Raw genomic sequence first — 22,829 nt, forward strand, 5'->3', positions numbered from 1 at the left:
GTTCCAGACGTGCTTCACAAAGTGACACGGAAGAACGTCACATAACTTAACGTGTCCAAAAAGGAGTAGGAAGAAGCAGATCTTATTTAATCCTATAATCGTATATCTCCAGGTCTCAACAGTAACTGACATTAACTTCCTGTGTTGGACCCTCAGGGGACAAAGGCTGGTTTTTTTCTGTATTTTTGGCCACAGATTTTCTTGTTTACTTCCAAAGTACATGTTTTTTTTTCCCAGGAGTGTTTTTTCATTTTAAAGTTTAAACTTTCAATGTCAAATTATTTCACAGGTGTACAATACATTGGCAATTATTCCACGATACCCCAAAACCAAATATTTCATTTCATTTTTCAAAACACCTTGATTATTCTGCTCTTGCTTTTTGCTGGTTAGCTTAGCAGATAGCTAACATGATATCATCCTTGATGAAAAAAGAGTCCCAAGCGTCTAGTGTAGTTTAGGTCTTTTTAGTGAAGGATCAATCGTATATTTTGTAAAAAGGTTTAGACCTTCAAAGTCTTCAAAGACGAAAAGAAAGCTTAAAGCCTGCAGTACGTCCTGTTTGTTTGACATCTGCTCTCAACTGTTCTCTACTGCTCTCTGAAACACACCCTCACTAAGCTGACTACGGCAAAACAGGAGGGTCAAAATAGAACACAAACTGCAAAACTGATTTCCACCACTAGGTGTCTTAGAAAATAACATTGTGGGGCATAACACTCCCCGTCTGGTATTTTAAGATACCACTATGTCTTTTTACTGAGGAGCAGTACGACCTCTGAAACGGGTCTGGAATAAACCTTATGTTTGATGATCTTCACATTCACTTTTCGAATCATTCCGTCACGGCTGGGGAAGGTTTCCTCAATGATGCCGGTGGGCCACTCATTCCTCTTTACTTGAGTGTCTTGAGGAGTACCACATCGCCTACTTGCAAGTTTGGTCTTTCTGACTTCCACTTCCTGCGTGGCTGAAGGGTCGCCAAGTACTCTTGTCTCCAACGTTTCCAGAAAGTTTCGGCTAGACTTTGAACTTGCCTCCATTGCTTGTTATAGAGATCTTTCAGATCCATGTTCCCTAGAGGAGCAGATACTGGATCAGTCTTTTGAGTAAGCAACATTGCGGGCGTGAGAACTGCTGGCATGTCAGGATCAGACGATACTGGAACTAGAGGCCTTGCATTCATGATTGCCATGATTTCACTCATGAGTGTCACAAGTACCTCGTGGGAGAGGCGGCAGTTGTCCTTAAGCAACATGGCATCCAAAATGCGGCGTGCAATGCCAATCATCCTTTCCCACACACCTCCCATATGAGAGGAATGTGGCGGATTGAATATCCAGGTACAGCCTTTGTCCTGCAAGTGAGCTTTCAACTCCGGGTCTTCAGAGTTTATTTGCAGTTCTCTGCAAGCTCCAATAAAGTGTGTGCCTTGATCGGAACGCAGGAGTCTCACAGGCCCTCTGATGGCGGTGAATCTTCTTAAGGCATTAATGAAACTGGAGGTTGACATTGTCTCTATGAGCTCGATGTGTACCGCTCGTGTACTCAGACAGGTGAACATGACTGCCCAGCGTTTATTCTCTGCATATCCACCTCTTGTCCTGCGCGCTGAGATGGTCCAAGGCCCAAAGATGTCCAGTCCTACGTTCGTGAAAGGAGGATTCAGGGTAAGTCTTTTCGCAGGTAAGTTAGACATTTTCTGTTCTTCGAGCTTTCCTCTCATTCTTTTGCAGATGACACATTTGTTTATCACACTTGACACAAGTCTCTTACTTCCTGTTATCCACAGTCCAGCTGTCCGAACTGCGCCTTCAGTGAAGTGTCTGCCTTGATGGGCCACTTGTTCGTGGTAGTATCGTACCAACAAGGTAGATATGTGATTGTCTTTTGGAAGAATGATCGGATGCTTTTCTTCCCAGGTCATGTCTGCTGCTGAATTCCGACCTCCGATTCTCAGCAATCCTTCATCGTCAAAGATGGGATCCACACTCTTGAGCGGACTGTGTCGAGACAACTCTTCACCCTTTGCTAGGCTTTTCATTTCCTCTTTGTACACATCTTGTTGTGTTGTTTTCAATATGACCAGTCTTGCTTGACGGAGTTCATCTTTTCTCTGGATACCGTCTGAAGTTTTCCAGAAGATTCTAGCCTTTTGGACAAGCTTGGCTATTGCTCGAGTAAGAGATTTCCAGCTGGATAATCTTTCAAACCGGTGAGAGCCAATAAGTCCACTTGTGGCTTTCGTAGCATAGGTTGAAACTTGAGGGCAAACTTCCACATCAGTCTCAGGATGCAGAAGGTTAAATGCCTCTGGCTGTAGAACTTCATCTACTTCTGGATTTCTTAGAAAAGCTGGACCTGTCAGCCAGTTGGTATCTGGTAGGAGAGCCGCTGAGACAGACCTAGATCCGTGATCTGCAGGATTAAGTTTGGTGTTGATGTAGTGCCATTGCTCTGGGGTAGAGGACCTTCTTATTCTTGTCACTCTGTTTGCCACGTGGACATAGAAGTTTCTGGACGCATTATGTATGTAGCCCAGTACGATCTTGCTGTCTGTGTAGAACTTGACTTTGTGAATCTCTACATCGATGTCATCCATTATCGTCTCTGCAATTTCCACTGCCAAGACGGCTGCACACAATTCCAAACGAGGGACAGTGTGAGCAGGACGTGGAGCCAGCTTGGATTTCCCCATGATAAACCCGACATGGTTGTGTCCTTCTGTATCGATTGCCCTGAGGTATGCTACAGCTGATATAGCCATAGTTGATGCATCTGAGAACACACAAATCTATCTGTATACTGTGGCGAGCAGAGAAACAGAGATGTAGGTTCTCTGGATCTGGAGCTGAATAAGTTCCTTCAGGGAATCTTTCCAATCATTCCACTGGGTTGCTTTGTCTTCTGGTAGCGGAGTGTCCCAATCATACTCTTCTGTGGAGACATCTCTCACGAGAGCCTTGCCCTGAACTGTGACAGGTGCCACGAACCCCAAGGGATCATAGAGACTGTTGACCACTGAAAGGATTCCCCTTCTTGTAAATGGCTTTTCTTTGTCAGACACACAGAAGGAGAAACTGTCTGTTTGAAGGTCCCATCTGAGGCCTAAACTGCGTTGGAGTGGCAGTGGATCAGATGTCAGGTCGAGATCCTTAAGGCCTTTGGCATGGTCTTCTGGGGGGAAAGCATCCAAAACAGTGTTGCTGTTAGATGCTATCTTATGTAGCCTGATGCTTGACTCTGCCAACATCTCCCTTGCATTTGACAGTACGGTGATGGTTTCCCCAGCATTGGAGAATGATGCAAGCCCATCATCTACATAGAAGTTCCTCATTATGAACTGCTTCGCATCTGTACCATGTTCTCTCTCTCTCCCTCTTCAGCTGCCCTTCTCAAGCCATAAATGGCCACAGCTGGCGAAGGGCTGTTACCGAACACATGCACCGTCATTCGGTATTCAGTCACTGGTTTTGTGAAGTCGTTGTCTTCGAACCACAAGAATCTTAGAAAGTCACGGTGTTCTTTCCAGACTGTGAAACAGTAAAACATCTGCTGTATGTCGGTGGACACTGCAACCGGCTCTCTGCGGAAGCGAATAAGGACTCCAAGAAGGGTATTATTCAGGTCTGGTCCTTTCAAGAGGACGTCGTTGAGGGAAATGCCTCCGTGTTTAGCACTAGAATCAAACACCACGCGTATTTGATCCAGCTTTTGAGGATGATAGACACCAAAGGTTGGTAAGTACCAGCACTCTTGCTTCTCCTTCAATGGTGGAGCTAGCTCTGCTTGTCCTGACTCAAAGATTGTCTGCATGAACTCTGTGTATTGTTCTTTCATAACTGGCTTTCTTTCCAGTGTGCGACATAGAGATGACAGTCGTTTTGCCGTTTGCTCTCTATTGTTCGGCAGACGTTGTCTTGGGAAACGGAATGGTAAGGGTGCTACCCAGGTGTTAGCATCATTCATGTAGACATTGTTGTCCATGATCTCAAGGAAGGCTTTGTCATCAATAGACCATGCTATTTTTTCATCCTCCTTTGTCCTCTCAAATATGTTGCTTCCAAGTTCATCAGTGTCATCTTCCAGGAGACCTGTCTCTTTACGTGACCTTGGTGTGTTCTTGTCGAACTGGACTCAGGAACGACGTCCGTCCATTAGGTAGGACATTGGTCCTATAGACATTAATGCTGCTTGGCTTGTGGACTCCCTTTAGACATACGTCTCCGACAATGACCCAGCCGAGGTCCAATTTCTGAGCATATGGTGCATTGTTGGGTCCATTGTACTGTCTACGTACTTTGTGTACACGTAGGACGCCTCTGCCGAGAAGCATGACAATATCTGCGTCAGGATCAATAGCTGGTATTTTATCTACCACTGGCTTGAGGTGCGGATAATGATGTGCTATTTCTGCTGAGGGGATCTCTGCACGGTCATCGGGCATCATATCACACTCAATTAATGTTGGCAGTGGGATCTGTACACTGCCATCTATTGACTCTACAATAAGATTATTTGCGCGTCTTCCTGATGTTTCCATGACCCCTGCACATGTTTTAAGGGTGTAAGGAGTGGCACCTGATCCAATGCCAAACAGGTCAAATAGCTCACTCTTGGCCAGCGACCTGTTACTCTGCTCATCGAGGACAGCATAAGCTTTAACAGCTTTCTGTCATTGACTTGCAGGGTATACACGGACCAAGCATATTTTGGAGCATGATCGGGCGCCAACTGCCTTCTCGCACACCTCCGTGCATTTTGACTTGACCTCTGGAGGCTCTTTCTCTTCTCGCTCCCTGCCTTGATCTTTGATGACAGCAGAGCTCTCTGGTTTTCTTACTGCTGGGCCAGGGTGTAAAGCAGTTGGGTGCCTACTACTGTCGCACTCTTTGCACTGCACAGTTTTATCACAGTCCTTGGCAAAGTGTCTTGTTGAGGCGCAACACTTGAAACAGATGTGTTTCTCTTTGAGGTAGGCTATCCGCTCCTCTAAACTCTTGTTGCGGAAGCCATAACATTTTCTTAGGGGTTGGGGCTTATTATGTAAAGGACACACTCTGTCTGGATCTTCAACCCTTTTCTCCTCCTTGTTTTGCTTGCCTGCATCTGCTTTGGACACATCAGTTTTCCTGGTGAACACAGATTGTTTGATTTCTTTCTGTAGTTTATCTGTCCTGTTTGAACCACCACCAAGCTCAGAAAAGCTGGGGTCATTTCGTATCTTTGCTTGGTCTTGAATAAACTGTACAAAGACGTGAAAAGGAGGATATCGAACTTGAAAGTCTTCCTTAAATTTCGAGCCAACTGAGATCCACTTCTCCTGAAGGTATATCGGGAGCTTCTGCGCTATAGGAGTGACTCCCCGGGGAGTGTTGAGGTAAGAAAGTCCAGGTAGGAATCCATCTCTTCTTGCTGCTTCCAGCAATAGCAATAGATCTCCTAGTTCCTGTAATTTTTGGTTGTCCTTATTTGCAATCCTTGGAAATTCCTCTAACCTCTTCAACATAGCATCTTCAATGATTTCAGCTGACCCATAGCATTCCTCCAGCCTCTTCCACAACATAAAGAGTCCTTCTTTAGCTTCATGGATGTGGGCTGAACGGATTCGTTTGGCCAACTCTGCAGACTTTGGTCCCAGCCACTTGGACATTAAATCTAACTCCTGGCTGTAGGTGAGGTTCAAGCTGCCAGTGGCATTGATAAAGGAAGCCTTCCATGCCCAGTAGTTCTCAGGTCTATCATCAAACATCAGGAGACCAGTGCTAATTATTTCTTTGCGAATGAGGTATTGTTCTAAGTTTGATTGATCACAGGGGGCATGTAGTTAAATGCACCTTGGTGGCTAGGCTGCTGGTCTCGGTGGCGTGCGAAGTGAAGTTGGTGTGTGAAATATCTTTCTTGAGGGAATTTCACAGGACTTCCACGGCATTGTCGGCTGTGGGTGGTGGGTCTGCTCTGGCGTTCCTCTTGCCTTTTGTGCAAAAAATGAAAAGAGTTGCTTTTTTCTGAACAACTGCTTACATCCATACCGTGTATTTCCATATCACCGTTGTCCATGTATTGCTGGCACTTTGGCGATAAAACGTAATCACCGTTGTCCATGTACTGCTGGCGCTCTGGTGAATAAAGGGCTTTTTGTATTGGATGCCGGAGTTGTTGCTGACCATGATCCACAGAATGTTGTTGCACATATTCCCTAGTGCGTTGCTGTGAGGAATATGGAGCCAGACCTGTTACACTTTGCCTTGAAGGCTCTCCAACTTCATCCTCATAGGCTTCCAAGACTTCAGCCTCAGCGCATGCTGCTGCAGCAACAGTCCGTACCTTCAGTGCGTCAAGGCTAGCTTGTACTTCAGCTGCTCTACATTGCTGTTCCGCTTCAATCTCCGCTTTTTTCTTTGTTTGTTCAGCTTCGAGGTCCGCTTTTTTCTTTGATTGTTCAGATTCGATCTCCGCTTTTTTCTTTGATTGTTCAGCTTCAATCCGTGCATGTTTGCTTGTCTTTGCGCAAATGTAGCCATGATTCTTGCAGCTTCGGCTCTGGCTCTTGCTCTGACAGCCAAACTGTGTGATCCATGACTAGAGCTGCCAGAGTGATTAGTACGACTGGAGCGTTCAGAAGGTGCACCTCGATCTTCAGGTTTAGGGTTTTGATCATCCATGATATGTTGTTGAATGTCTTTCTGGTCTGCAGCTGTAATGGCTCACTTTCCTTTGTAAGCAGACTGAATGTTAAACCTTTTTACTATTCTGCTCTTGCTTTTTGCTGGTTAGCTTAGCAGATAGCTAACATGATATAATCCTTGATGAAAAAGAGTCCCAAGCGTCTAGTGTAGTTTAGGTCTTTTTAGTGAAGGATCAATCGTATATTTTGTAAAAAGGTTTAGACCTTCAAAGTCTTCAAAGTCGAAAAGAAAGCTTAAAGCCTGCAGTACGTCCTGTTTGTTTGACATCTGCTCTCAACTGTTCTCTACTGCTCTCTGAAACACACCCTCACTAAGCTGACTACGGCAAAACAGGAGGGTCAAAATAGAACACAAACTGCAAAACTGATTTCCACCACTAGGTGTCTTAGAAAATAACATTGTGGGGCATAACATTGATCCTTTTTTTTTGTTGCTGAAATCTCTCAATCAACTTCAGCCCGAAACAAAAATACCAAAAACTTAAATGTTTTTTTATGTTAATTTTAATAATTTGAAGGCCCTCTGATCAAATGATTTCCCAGTTGTCAATAAGTACACATTTGCATAACATGAGTTTTTTTTAAACTAATGTAAACCTGTGACATGATCTAATCAAAATGCTCAACAGTTTTAAAAAAAAGTTACATTTTATTACAGTTAGTTGAAATATTTGAGCAAAAATTAAAAAAACAAAAAAAAAAACATCATGCACTCCAATGTTTTGTTTGGCTTTAAAGATAATTAAAATGTCCCCAAATTGTTGAATATTACTATTTTTGGTAACACTTTTGTATGGGGAACATATTCACCATTAATTAGTTGCTTATTAAAGTAACAAAGACTTGATTTAGAGTTATTTGGCTACTAGGGGAACATATAAGTGTTAGGATTAGGGTTAGGGTTACTAATAAGCAATAATTCTGAGGTTATTGAGGGAAGACTCTTAGTTAATGGCTTACTGGTTGTATAATAAGGCCATGCAGAATAAGGCATTAATGAGTACTTAATAATGACTAAATAAGAGCCAATATGTTACTAATTTGTATGTTAATAAGTAACTAATTAATGGTGAATATGTTCCCCATACTAAAGTGTTACCCTATTTTGTAATAGCGAGATACAAGTATTCACATTGGGTAATAATAAATAATAAATACTATAGGTGGCTTATGCAGCAAAGAAGCAGAAAACAAAGTGTCAAAATCAACTAATAAATATAAGGGCTGTCAAAGTTAACGTAATAATAACGCGTTAACTACAAGTTCCTTAAACGGCAATATTTCTTTTTAAAAGTTAAAAGTAAAAGTACCACTGATAGTCACACACACACTAGGTGTGGTGAAATTTGACCCATCCCCTTGTTCCACCCCCTGGGAGGTGAGGGGAGCAGTGAGCAACAGCGGTGGCCGTGCTCGGGAATCATTTTGGTGATTTAACCCCCAATTCAAACCCTTGATGCTTAGTGCCAAGCAGGGAGGTAATGGGTCCCATTTTTATAGTCTTTAGTATGACTCGGCCGGGGTTTGAACTCACAACCTACCGATCTCAGGGCGGACACTCTAACCACAAGCCCTCTGAGTAGGCTTAAATTAACATTTTGACCCTCGGCCCATTCCATAGTTTTGGGATAATGTGTAATGGCGTATAGTTACTATTGAGCCACAGGCTCGAAAATAGCTAGCAGAAAGGCACAAAGAAGGAGGGACCTGATGGAAATCTCAGATCCAAAGCCATGGCAAGTCGTTCTCTGGACAAGACAAGATAATTTTACCTTCAATCGCTGTGAGACGACATCATTGGAGCAAACGCTGAGCGTGCATTGCTGCTTGGAGTGAGGATAAGCTTCACGTCCGTGTTTGGATTACAGTTAAGTGCATTAAAAACATAAAATGTAGGTTGTTACTCGAACTGCTTTAGTAGGATGGAATACAAGCTCAGCAGAAACAAAGACGGTAGAGAAGAAATCTAAAGTCACTTTTATCAGAGATTTTCATCAATATTCTGTGATGTTTCTACCTAAATAAATGTTTCCTGGCAGATAGAAGTTAAGTGTATTGTAATGGCAGCGGCGATATGAAGGGGGAAGACCTTCTTTTTTTGAACAATCGAGTCTTCTTCTTCGCTACCACTGAGACTAGGTTTAATACTGCAGGCATGCCGGCCACTGCGCTCTGCAGCCCACATTGAGTAATTACAGTTCACTAAACAATATTACCATCGCAATAGTATATTATTTTATAACCTGTTCTGATTGATAGTCAGTAATTATAGAATGTTTAACAGGCTGAATATTACATTTTATTAATAAGTAGGTAGAGAAGGTTAAGACATTGTCATGCAGAGATATGAATGCCATTAACTTGCACTGTTGTGAAGAAGTTTGGGGCAATAATTCCACAAGCACACTATAACCACTCATCACCCTGCAGAAGAAAGCAATAAGGGTCATTCATAAGGCAGGATATAGGGATCACAGAAATACAATGTTCTTTAATTCAAAACTATTGGAATTTAAAGATATTGTGGAACTACAAACGGTACAAATTACATATAAAGCAAAAAAAAACAATTCACTGTCTGGAAATGTGCAAAATGTTTTCACTGAAAGGTTATAATTTAAGGGATAATTTCAATCTTAAAATTCAGAATGTACGCACAACACGAAGAAGCTTTTGCATTGCAATATGTTGGGTTAAATCATGGAACAGTTTGAATGTGGCATTAAAATAATGTCCAACCATAATTATGTTTTAAAAAAACGATACAAAGATGTGATTTTCAATGAGGGTTTCTAACAATCACAAAGTATTTACATTATTATTATTATTCAAATTATTTGGGTAGTTATTTACTTGTTATTAGTTGGTGTTACCGTCAATTAGTACTTGTATTCATGTGATTATATACAGTATGTGTATATTGTACGTAGGTACTGTATGTTTGTGCGAAAGAAAAGTGAGTAATGTGTGTAAAATATTATTGATAAAATATTGTAATAAGACCGGTAAATGTATTATTGTATATAATAATAATGATGATAAGAAAGCTAGTTATTTGATTTAAAAAATAAGGGGTGGGAGTAAATAAGTTTCACTTCTTCCTACTCCTTTTTGAATATGAAAAAACCTAACCATCATCTATTGTTTTTATTTTGTATATGTTTTTATTGTGAAATATTTGTTTCTATTTCTGTACCTTACTGTAATGTTATCAAGATTATTTCCTTTCTCCATAATTGTTTTATTTTGCTACTACTAAGTACAGAATATCAGAAACATTCAATTGTGTAGACACAATTTCTCTTAACATCTTAGACAATCAAAGAATGATTGTAACAATCCACATTTTGTGTTAGTAATGCGTGAAACTGCTATCTAAACATGGAAGTGTAGCTCCTCTCCTCTTAATGCAAGTGCCCCTAAAGCAGGAATACAAATGATGTATAGAACATCTGGCAAGACACCGATGCACTGCTGTTTGTTTTTTTTTAATTCTCTTTAAAAACGTGTTTATATTATTTTCGTGTTGAGTTGTTTAAAAAAGCATAATGTTTAAAAACATTTCAGTAAAGCATAGTAATTGTCCAGTTATGGTATTAAAAACTTTAAAATGATCTGCCTAGGGTACACTTAATAATGTTGCGATTAATCGCAATTAATTTAGAGTTAACTATGAACGAAATGCGATTAATCGCGATTAAATATTTTAATCGTTTGACAGCTCTAATAAATATATAAATAATCCATAATAGATAAATACAGTACATTTCAAATAATATTGACATTAATAAATATGAAGTCAATTAACTTTATATAAATAAAGAGATACATTCTGGATTAAAAGCTAACATTTTACAATGTATAAAAAAATATAGGATTTAGCAATAACCTTTAAATATCATACCATGTTAAATACATTTGCCATAATTTTAATCCTAATTCTATATGTTTACACATATTTACCAACAAAAGTCCCAAAAGAAATTAAGGCATCATCAACTAAAATAAACATTGACCATTAGTCCACCTTATTTGTTATAATGGTACAATATTAGTATTTAGATCTGCACTAGTGGACACACAAAAAGCTTTTTGAGGATGTTTTGGCTCATGAATTAAATCCGAGAAACGACGATACCCTTCACTAATCAATTAACTAAATGTTGTGTCCTTCTTCTTCTTCTTCTTCATCGGCCTCATCGTCACCATGCCTCAGAAGACATGCTTATTCCTACTCTTATTACCTGTAAGTAAACGTCTCAAGCCATCAGTGACACTGGACTTCCTTATGTATTATTCTGTTGCATCCTGAATGTCTTGCTCTCTCTCTCTCTCTCTCTCTCTCTCTCTCTCTCTCTCTCTCTCTCTCTCTCTCTCTCTCTCTCTCTCTCTCTCTCTCTCTCTCTCTCTCTCTCTCTCTCTCAAACACACACACACACACACACACACACACACACACACACACACACACACACACACACACACACACACACACACATACACATTATATATTTTTTATTTATATTATTTGTTACCTTCTTGAGACCTCCGAAAAATGCCTACCTCTTTAGGACCACCTTTTCTAGATATATAAAAATGTGTATTTACAACATTAATGATATATACATACTATGCAAACATAAAAAAGCTTGTTGTGAAAAATTAGTTGGAATTTCACAAAAAGGTCACAATTTTACAAGAAAAAGTTAGAATTTTGGCAGTATTATAATACAAGTCGTCATTTTACTCAACGCAAGTCCAAATTTTACAAGAAAAACTGAACATTTGTGAAATATTATGATAAGAGTTGGAATTTTTTTTAAATAACAGTCGCAATTTTACAAGAAAAGCTTAAAATGTTGGCAATTTTATTAAAAGGGTCGTAATTTTACTCGACAAAAGTCACAATTTTATAAGAAAACTTAAAAATTTTGGCAATGTTATAATAATTGGAATTTTACATTGCAAAATTGTGACAAAATTCATAATTTTACTTTAAAAAATTCACTATTTTACAAGAACAACAAAACAATTGGCAATATTGTGACAAAAGTCAGAATTTTATATGAAATGTCACCATTTTGCATTAAAAAGTAATAATTTTACATAAAAAAGTCATAATTTTACGAGAAAAGATTGCAATATTACAGAAACAGAAAGAATATGAGAAATTGTTCCCAATTTTATAAGAAAGAAGTCGACACATTGTGAGAAAAAGACTGCTTTTAGTATTTTATTTTATTTTTTTGAATGTTTTGTTTTTAATTGGTTTTTAATCTTCATGATTTACTTTAAGTTATTACAGTATGTCTCTATATACATATTTATTTTATTTTTTAAATGAATTTTGGCCAAAGGTGGTGCATTTCAATTTCTTACACACACGTGTTATTACGTATGTTGGCCAGAGGGGGAGCACTTTAAATTTTTACACACACTTGTTATTTCATATGTTGACCAGAGGGGGAGCACTTTTAAAACCGACACACAGTCAATTTGAAAAATCCCTCCTTTTTGGGACCACCCTAATTGTGATAGATTTCACCACCAGGGGTGCAAATGAGATCTCAATTTTTTTGTTTTTTGTAATGTGCTTTAGGCCGATGACAAACGAGTCACGGACCACAGATGGCCCCTGTGCCGCACTTTGGGCAAACCAGCTGTAGAAGCTAACTGTTAATGGCCACTATAGTCTTAGTATCGTAGTGTATTTGTTCATCCTACGGTCACATATGGGACGCGGGTTGTCATACGTCAGCACCGGAAGTCGGGGATGAATAAGGAAATCCTAACCTGACTCTCGCCAGATCCTTGTAGTTCGCTGAGCTCCATACAAGTATCTGGGAGTACTCAATAGGAGATGTATTTCAGAAGGCGGGGCCTTGTAAAAAAATCATTGTATGTGATTGGATAAACCACTTGTCCATTATCTTGAATGACGTGCTACTTCAGCCACTCACATCGACATCAATCCGTGACGCTGATTAGAGCGACGCTGCGAAATCCAAAACAGAACAGCCGACATATTGGATAACGACAGAGCGAAAAGTTCTCTGTTCATCTTTTAAAGAATTAATAATCGATAGATTCGACAAAACAGTTGCAATAGCAGCGAGGGCTGCGTGCCGCCATTGTTGTTTGAATCAAACAGTCGCTTCGGTGCTACGTCACATCTATGAAATCACGCCCGGCGATCCTGATTGGTTCATTACCAGAAGGCGGGGCCTTGTAAAAAATCATTGTATGTGATCGGATAAACCACTTGTCCGTTATCTTGAATGACGTGCTACTTCAACCACTCACATCGAAATCAACCTGTGACGCTGAAATCCAAACCCGGTCGAAAGAAGAGCCAAAACATCCCTGCCATCAATAAATGCCTTCAAAACCGTTCTCTGTTCATCTTTTAAAGAATGAATATTCGATAGATTCGACAAAACAGTTGCAATAGCAGAATCAATGTCAGCACAAGACCCAGCGAGGGATGCGTGCCGCCATTGTTGTTTGAATCAAACAGTCGCTTTGACGCTACGTCACATCTTTGAAACCCAGCCCGGCGATCCTGATTGGTTCATTATTTTTTGCTATCTGGAAGCAGTTTGCAATGCCTTCGAGCCCAGATCTTTGTGGAGCTCAACGGACTACAAGGATCTGGCGAGAGTCAGGTTAGGGAAGTCCTTCTTTAGCTGCCGTCTAGTTTTATCATATATTGCTGCCTTTGCACCTGTCAATGTTTACTTTTGTGTGCACGTTAAATCAACAACAAAGCCTGACTTTGGAACAATGTTCACAGACTCTAGTGTTTGGCTCTCTATTAGATGCAATGGTTTTCCGTATTGGGACCATGATTTCGGTCCTGACTTGTTCACCGGTCCTCATATGGAAGGCACTTTTCCTTGTTGATGTCTCAAGAAGGGTACAAATACAAGAACACACACACACACACCAACATTCTTTTATCTGTTGTGTCTTTCCCCAAAATGGTAAGGAGCTACAGTATAGCGCCACCTGTTGACTTGTTATGACATCATGTGGTTGTGTTCTTAATAGGGAGGTTTTTCTTCAGCTTTGGCAAGGGGTACATTTAAAAAGTGCTGTCTTATTACAGTTCAGCCTCACTTTCTTGGCTTTGGGCTAAAAAGTTTCCAGGAGGTTCCACCGTCAACATTGTTTGCATGGTCCGTCTCTTAGAGCGTCTCAAGCTAAAAGGTTAATGTGACTCATTGTTATCTTCTCCAGCAAGTGGCCATTTTCCTGCACATTACCCACTTCTAATGAGGTGCTATTATAACTGTCTGCACACACACACACACACTTTTACACACGCTGCGGACTCACTCAAATCCTTAAGGAGAAATTTAAAGGTCTCTTGCTCTCCAGTTGCCTTCAAAGCTTTTCAGAACATTTCCAGCAGCAGGACGCTTGTCTTCTTATAAGTGGCGATCCACCTGAGGCGCTGATGGCTCGCCCACACTGGACCTGCAAACGCAATTAGTGCAACTGCGGCTCCTCAACTCTCATCATGAAAGTCAGAAAAATACAGACAGGAAGTTAGGGGAAGTAAGACGACTCACATTCAAACAAGTAAAACTCCACAGGCGTCCTCACTTGTTAGCAAAGTTAACATGTACTTTTTTTACGCTATCAACTTGGGGTGTAACGTACATGTGCTTTGAAATAGAGTGAGAAAGAAACATGTATCATGAGAAAGAAAAAAAAGTCGGAATTTTCCAAAAAATCTTAAAACAATTTTAAGACATCACAATTTTACAAGATAAATGTTGTCAGCTGAGTGTAATTTAGATTTTAAAAAAGTCAGAATATTACAAAAAAAATATTTTTTTTATGGGAAACCATAGCAACATGATGCAAGTTGTTGTATTATGAGAAAAAGCTGTCGTTTACAAGAAATAAAAAAACTTAATATCAGGAAAAAAGTCAACATTTTATAAAAAATCATCATTTTACAAGATGAGAGTTGTTATATTATGAAGTTAAAACTGTAATTTACGAGAGGAAAAGTCATAGTATTTGGGGGGAAAAAATATAACTTTTATTAGAAATAATCTCCAGTTTTCAAGATGAAAGTTACCATATTATGAAGTAAAAGCTGTTATTTACCCCAAAAAAAATAAGGTCTGAATATTTAAAAAAAAATTGTAATTGTTTAAAAAAAAAACACAATTTTACAACATAACAGTTGTCATATTATGAGGAAAAAAACTGTAATTTAGGGAGAAAAAAATATTAATAAATATAAATATATAACGCAGAGGAACTACTATACATATGAATAAATATATATAAATTATTTTTTAAGACATCGCAATTTTACAAGATAAATGTTGTCAGCTGTAATTAGTGTAATTTAGTAGAAAAAAAGTCACAATGTTTCGGAAAAAATACACATTTTATAAAAAACCATAGCAACATGATGAAAGTTGTTGTATTATGAGAAAAAAGCTGTCGTTTACACGAAAGAAAAAACTTAATATCAGGAAAAAAAAAGTCCACATTTTAAAACAAATCATAATTTTACAAGATGAGAGTTGTTATATTATGAAGTTAAAACTGTAATTTTTGAGAAGAAAAGTCGTAGTATTTGGGTGGAAAAAAATCTAACTTTTATAGGGAATCGTTTCCAGTTTTCAAGATGATAGTTACCATATTATGACGTTAAAGCTGTTATTTACAAAAAAAAAGGTCTGAATAAAATCATCGTAATTTTCGTTGCACTTATTTGCTAGCAGTGTGCAGTGTCTTGTGTTTCATCTTAAAACATCTATCTACACAAAAAGTGTGCCTCGCGTCAGGCGTCTACTTGCTGAACAAGCACTTTGTATCATGAGAAAGAAAAAAAAGTCAGAATTTTGCAAAAAAATCTTCAATTTTTTAAGACATCGCAATTTTACAAGAGAAATGTTGTCAGCTGAAATAAATGTAATTTAGGAGAAAAAAAGTCAGAATGTTATGGAAAAAATCCACATTTTATAAGAAACCATAGCAACATGATGAAAGTTGTTGTATCATGACAAAAAGCTGCCGTTTACAAGAAAGAAAAAAAATAATATCAGGAAAAAAAAAGTCCACATTTTATAGGAAATCAAAATTTTACAAGATGAGAGTTGTTATATTATGAAGTCAAAACTTTAATTTATGAGAAGAAAGGTCGTAGTATTTGGGGGGGAAAAATCTAACTTTTATAGGAAACCATTTCCATTTTACAAGATGAAAGTTACCATATTATGAAGTTAAAGCTGTTATTTACGGAAAAAAAAATTTTGTCTGAATATATAAATACTGTATATATTTTTTAATTGTTTAAAAAAAAAAAAAAAAAAAAAAGTTGTCATATTATGAGGAAAAAACTGTAATTTAGGGGAAAAAAATATTAATATTAATAAATATATATCATAAGCACTAACACAGAGGAACTACTATACAGTATATATATAAATATATATTGAAAAAAAAATCAAAAACTTCATAAAAAATTGTTGTTATTTTTGTTGCACTTATTTGCTAGCAGTTTGCAGTGTTTTGTGTTTCATTCTAAAACATCTATACACACAAAAAGCTAGGCATACAAGCATTTTATGTTTTGCAATGTTTTTCTTACTGTGACATTACATAGACATCTAAAGACCCCGCGGCGCCTGTACTTATGACGTCAACACGGCCGCCATCTTACGGCAGTCAACCAGTACAAGTCAATGAGACAGCATTGTGCTTTATGATAAAGTCACATTTACGTGGCTGTCAATAATCGTAGTATTCACAGATTTATAGTTATCGATGTAGCACACGTATGGTAGCAATCATGGAGGACAAATTAAAATATGACATAATATGGCATAAAATGACATAAAAGTTGTCATATTATAAGGAAAAAAATTTAATTTAGGGGGAAAAAATATATTTATAAATATAAATATATATCATAAGCACTAACACAGAGGAACTACTATATATATATATATATATATATATATATATATATATATATATATATATATATATATATATATATATATATATATATATATATATATATATATATATATATATATATATATATATATATATATATATATATATATATATATATATATATATAAATGAATATATATAAACTATATATATATAAAGACATATTGGATCGCAATTTTCGTTGCACTTATTTGCTAGCAGTCAAAAATAAATTAAAACAAAATGTTTTATTTAATAGTGACACTGTAGCAAAGAGTCTCCTTTTGGAGCAGTCACATAATGTGTTTCATGTCAAAAATATGAAATAACTATTAATGAATCATTAATGGTATGGTGAACGGTGATAAGGTATTGCTGCTGAAGTCTTGGCAAATGACGTATGATCCAACCAATCTGTGAGGCATCCAGTATATACAGTATGCAACTATGGTTACAACCCTACTACTGATAACACTCATGGTGGGCAACGCAGTGAGCATGTGGCACACTCACAAGCTGCATTGACACACTGCGCTCCGATTTCATGATGGCGCCATCTGCTGAACTCAAAAAGTTACTACGTTTGACATGCAAATAAAATAAATAGTTGGCAAATTAGTACGAGCTGTCACTCATGAGCGGAAAAACGTGCTTCCTGATGAGCACAGTTTGCTGCTTCACAGTCAAACGACACGGCAGATGTATCGTTCACATGTTTTTATCAATTGAGGGACACAGTGTCACTCTGTATGTTTGACCCATCACTAGTTAACCAGACTTCACTTATTTTTACACTTGTATGACACTTAAGAATGTTCCATAGTGAAGAAGTATTTTTTTGTATTATTAAATTAAAAAGATTAAAAAACAAAATGGCCAGCAAAACAATGGTGTCCTGGCATCACCAGAAGATAGAACTTCCTCTGTATCCAATCCGACTGCACTGACGTCTACTCTACCCGGACCTGGGTGTTTGTATGATATGTTGTGATGAGTTGAGGTAGTTGTCAGTTGTCAGCCTGCCATCCTGTGATGTGCTCATGAAAGTTTGTTTGGGTTTGGCCTGCGGTTTTCCCCGGGGGCCGGCGCCATGTTGGCGTGATTTTGCGTTGGCGGCGGTGGGTTGCTGCAGGATGTTTGATCCGGCTGGCTTTCATACAAGCCCAGCAAGCTCTCATTTGATTGGACGTTAGAATGCATTACAACAACAACAAAAAAATCTATCCATCGTTATTTCATAATGATCGTGAACAATAGGCAAAATTCATAAAAAAGAGCAGTTCCCCTTAAACTTTTTAGCATATTTTGCAGGTATGTTATTTCACGCATGCTAACTATTATCGTAGATAGCTTTTCAGTTCATTTTAAAGGTATAAACTCCGAGTCAAATATTCTGTTACTTCAACAATGTTAACTGTTAGCATTTTAGCTTTTTAGCAAATTTTGCATGTATATGTTTAAAAGTTAAATATTTTGTTATTTCACGCATACTAATTGTTATCACGGTAGATTTTTTATTTTAAGCTCATTTTAAAGGTATACACCACACAGTCAAATAATGTGTTAGTCTAACACAGGGGTCCCCAAACTATGGCCCACGGGCCGGATCCGGCCCGCCAGCGTCCAAAATCCGACCCGTTGGAAATCCCAAGTTTAAACAATATTTATATACAGGACAGGCCAAAGGTTTGGACACACCAATGCAGTTTCTTTATTTTGATTACTTTTTTGCATACTCTTGGCATTCTCTCGATTAGCTTCAAGCACACCTGTGAAGTGAAAACCATTTCAGGTGAATACCTCTTGAAGCTCATCGAGAGAATGCCAAGAGTGTGCAAAACAGTAATCAGAGCAAAGGGTGGGTATTTTGAAGAAACTAGAATATAAAACATGTTTTCAGTTATTTCATCTTTTTTTGTTCAGTACATAACTCCACATGTGTTCATTCATAGTTGTGATGCCTTCAGTGACAATCTACAATGTAAATAGTCATGAAAATAAAGAAAACACATTGAATGAGAAGGTGTATATATATATACATTTTTTAAATGATTGTTTTTTTAAATCTGTCCTTTCTAATCCATTTTCTACCGCTTGTTACTCTCGGTGTCTTCTAGCCGCTCAGGCAAATCGTATTGTCTAAAAATGCATTTTCCCATGGATAACGTGACATCAAGTGCGCACTCTTTCAGTCAATTAGTGCGCGAGGAATATATATATATATATATATATATATATATATATATATATATATATATATATATATATATATATATATATATATATATATATATATATATATATATATATATAGTAGATGTTTCTGTGGTTTATCCGTTATACAGTGCTCAATACCGGGGTAGAGCAGAATATACGTTAGGTCAGGAAAAAACACAGAGGCTATTCATCCCTACAAGCCTGTTTCGCAGGTTTCCCTGCTCGTCAGGGGATTTCATAACATTTATAAAATCCCCCGACGAGCAGGGAAACCTGCGAAACAGGCTTGTAGGGATGAAATAGCCTCTGTGTTTTTTCCTGACCTAACATATATACATATACAGCCCGGCCCAGGCTAAATTTTTTTAACCCAATGTGGGAACGAGTCAAAAAGTTTGGGGACCCCTGGTCTAACAGTTAGCATGTTAAGTTTTTAGCTCATTTTACAAGTATATAATTATTGTTTTATTTCACGCTTGCTAACTTTCAGCATGCTAACATCGCATGTTAGTAGGCTTGACCCAACCCAGCCACACCCCAGAGATAGCTATTGCGTCACGTGTTGCTATCTGGCTAGCGTGCTAACGTTTAGCATTTCAGTTCCTCTGTGGCTTTTTCAGCATTCACATGCAATTTCCACTTGAAATTGCCTTTTTTGTTTAAAAATAGAGCTCCGTTGTGCACACAGTTGAACGCATTCTAAGCTTCTTTTAAACAGCAGAAATGGTGACGATCCCACCAGACTGACTAAGTTTGGGATGAAAGACACAAAAGCAGTAAAGAGCAGTGAGAAGAAAAAAAAAAGGATTATTTGAAGGGGAAGCTCGTTAGCCAGAGTTGGGTAAAGGAAGCCTTCAAGACAGCTAATGTAGCAAACGAGCACCAATTAAGAGGCAGCTTTTTTGCTCAATAGTTCCCCCAAAGTGTCTTGGCTTCATCTCATCTGGCTTTGTGCTTCTTTCAGATAACGCCCCCCTACTCCGAGGCATCGGGAGGGGAGCTCTCGGCTCACCGCCTCCTAAAAAACATCCACGCGTCGCTCATTATCGACACATCAAACGGCTGCAATTAACGCTCCGGGGGCACAAAGTAGTCCATGATTCTCGTAGCGGCCGGCGCCCACTCGGCTAACCTCGTTGCTTAATGAACTGGCGCCGTGACATTCATTGGAGAGGCATAAGGGCCTCGCTCATTGCCGCTTACAATATGCGAGGAATTTGTCATTTAAACGAGTCCATTAACAGGATGAATGTGTCTCAGCGAGCAGAGACCATTGCTCTTAAGACTCGCCATTACCCGTGCACGAGCATGTGCACTCTGCTCGACTGTCTTAGTCTGCACTTCCTCCTCACTACCCTCCCCTTGCTTCGTCTTCTCATCATCATCATCATCATCCTCATCTACCGCCTGCTCAGTCATGCTGCGGTCAGCCGGTCAACCACATTTGATGGTTTAGGACGAAAGTTAGGCTCCACGGCTTCTGTTTTCTCCTCTTCATCTTCTATGGGGCGGCTTAGCTCGGTTGGTAGAGTGGCCGTGCCAGCAACCTGAGGGTTCCAGGTTCGATTCCCGCTTTCGCCATCCTAGTCGCTGCCGTTGTGTCCTTGGGCAAGACACTTTACCCACCTGCTCCCAGTGCCACCCACACTGGTTTAAATGTAACTTAGATATTGGGTTTCACTATGTAAAGCGCTTTGAGTGACTAGAGAACAGCGCTATACAAACATAATTCACTTCACTTCACTTCTCTTCATCTCCTGTTCATCCCTTCGGCCAATGTATCCCATGTTTCTCAATCTATTCAAACCACCAAAACTTTCTACTCATCCTGGACATTCAAACTAGTCATATACAGTTGTGGTCAAAAGTTTACATACACTTGTAAAGAACATAATGTCATGGCTGTCTTGAGTTTCCAACATTTTCTACAACTCTTATTTTTTTGTGATAGAGTGATTGGAGCACATACTTTTTGGTCACAAAAAACATTCATGAAATTTGGTTCTTTTTTTAATGTATTATGGGTCTACTGAAAATGTGACCAATTCTGCTGGGTCAAAAGTATACATACAGCAATGTTAATATTTGGTTACATGTCCCTTGGCAAGTTTCACTGCAATAAGGCGCTTTTGGTAGCCACCCACATGCTTCTGAATTTTTGACCACTCTTCTTGAGAAAATTGGTGCAGTTCAGCTGGATTTGTTGGTTTTCTGACATGGACTTGTTTCTTCAGCATTGTCCACACGTTTAAGTCAGGACTTTGGGAAGGTCATTCTAAAACCTTAATTGTAGCCTGATTTAGCCATTCCTTTACCACTTTTGACATGTGTTTGGGGTCATTGTCCTGTTGGAACACCCAACTGCGCCCAAGACCCAACCTCCGGGCTGATGATTTTAGGTTGTCCTGAAGAATTTGGAGGTAATCCTCCTTTTTCATTGTCCCATTTACTCTCTGTAAATAACCAGTTCCATTGGCAGCAAAACAGGCCCAGAGCATAATACTACCACCACCATGCTTGACAGTAGGCTTGGTGTTCCTAAGATAAAAGGCCTAACCTTTTCTCCTCCAAACATATTGCTGGGTATTGTGGCCAAACAGCTAAATGTTTGTTTCATCTGACATCACATGGACAAAGATAAGACCTTCGGAGGAAAGTTCTGTGGTCAGAAGAAACAAAAATTGACCTGTTTGGCCACAATACCCAGCGATATGTTTGGAGGAGAAAAGGTGAGGTAAAGTAATGGCTAAATCAGGTCAGAGTTAAGGTTTTAGAATGGCCTTCCCAAAGCCTTGATGTGTGGACAATGCTGAAGAAACAAGTCCATGTCAGAAAACCAACTAATTTAGCTGAACTGCACCAATTTTGTCAAGAGGAGTGGTCAAAAATTCAAGCAAAAGCTTGCCAGAAGCTTGTGGATGGCTACCAAAAGCGCCTTATTGCAGTGAAACTTGCCATGGGACATGTAACCAAATATTAACATTGCTGTATGTATACTTTTGACCCAGCAAATTTGGTCAAATGTTCAGTAGACCCATAATAAATTCCTAAAAGAACCAAACTTCATGAATATTTTTTGTGACCAACAAGTATGTGCTCCAATCCCTCTATCACAAAAAAATAAGAGTTGTAGAAATGATTGGAAACTCAAGACAGCCATGACATTGTGTTCTTTACAAGTGTATGTAAACTTTTGACCACGAATGTATGTTGTTACTTGATACATGCTAGGTTAGCATGCTAACCTTTTTTATCATTTTTTTAGGCATACACCTCAGAGTCATATAATTTGTTACTTTAGCATGCTAGCATTCAAACATTAGCATGTTAACTTTTTTAGATTATTTTGTGGGTCAACACCTCCGATGTTGGTACTTGACACATGCTAACGGTAAGCATGGTTTACTTCATAGCTGTAAGCATTTCAATTTGGCTTGGTCTTCAGCATTCACATGCAATTTTTTCCGAAATTGCATTTTCTAGTTATCTTTTCACCCTTTTTTTACATTTTCCAACTCCTCCCTGATTTATGATATTACATTTTCAAAATATTTAGCATATTCATGACGAGCGCGTGCTACCTTTTTCATTTTTAAAACATTTCCACTTTTCCAAGAATTCTATATTTTTTCAAATGAAAATGGACAATTGACAATTTTTCAAACGTCCACCTTTTCTACAACCACCAAAACATTACACTCATCCTGGACATTCAAACTAGTTAGCATTTTAAGATTACCATGCTAACTTTTTTTTTAGCTAATTTTGTAGGTATACACCTAAGAGTAATATATTTTTTTGTAAATCGCGTGCCCTAACTGTTAATGTGCTAGCTTTTTTTAAAAGCTAATTTTGTAGGTATACACTTCAGAGTCATATATTTTGGTACTTGGCACATGCTAACTGTTAGCATGCTAGCTATTTTTGGCTGATTGCAGTTATACAGTTATTTTTT

At 38.5% G+C, this 22,829-nt stretch overlaps 1 protein-coding gene across 11 annotated transcripts in view; it reads left to right on the plus strand.

Annotated features, from left to right (window-relative positions):
• ptprt (protein tyrosine phosphatase receptor type T) overlaps window positions 1-22,829 on the plus strand; it is a 541,100-nt gene that overhangs the window by 382,585 nt on the left and 135,686 nt on the right. For 6 of the 11 annotated variants that reach the window (XM_062050776.1, XM_062050836.1, XM_062050801.1 and 3 more), the window contains one exon: window positions 10,905-10,934. The exons of 3 other annotated variants lie outside the window; for them this stretch is intronic. In XM_062050776.1, the coding sequence (XP_061906760.1) occupies window positions 10,905-10,934 (30 nt within the window). The remainder of the gene's footprint in view (window positions 1-10,904; window positions 10,935-22,829) is intronic. 2 more of the 11 variants (XM_062050812.1, XM_062050853.1) reach the window with 1 other exon arrangement.

The sequence above is a fragment of the Entelurus aequoreus genome, linkage group LG01 (assembly GCF_033978785.1).
Source record: "Entelurus aequoreus isolate RoL-2023_Sb linkage group LG01, RoL_Eaeq_v1.1, whole genome shotgun sequence".
Lineage (NCBI taxonomy): Eukaryota > Metazoa > Chordata > Actinopteri > Syngnathiformes > Syngnathidae > Entelurus > Entelurus aequoreus.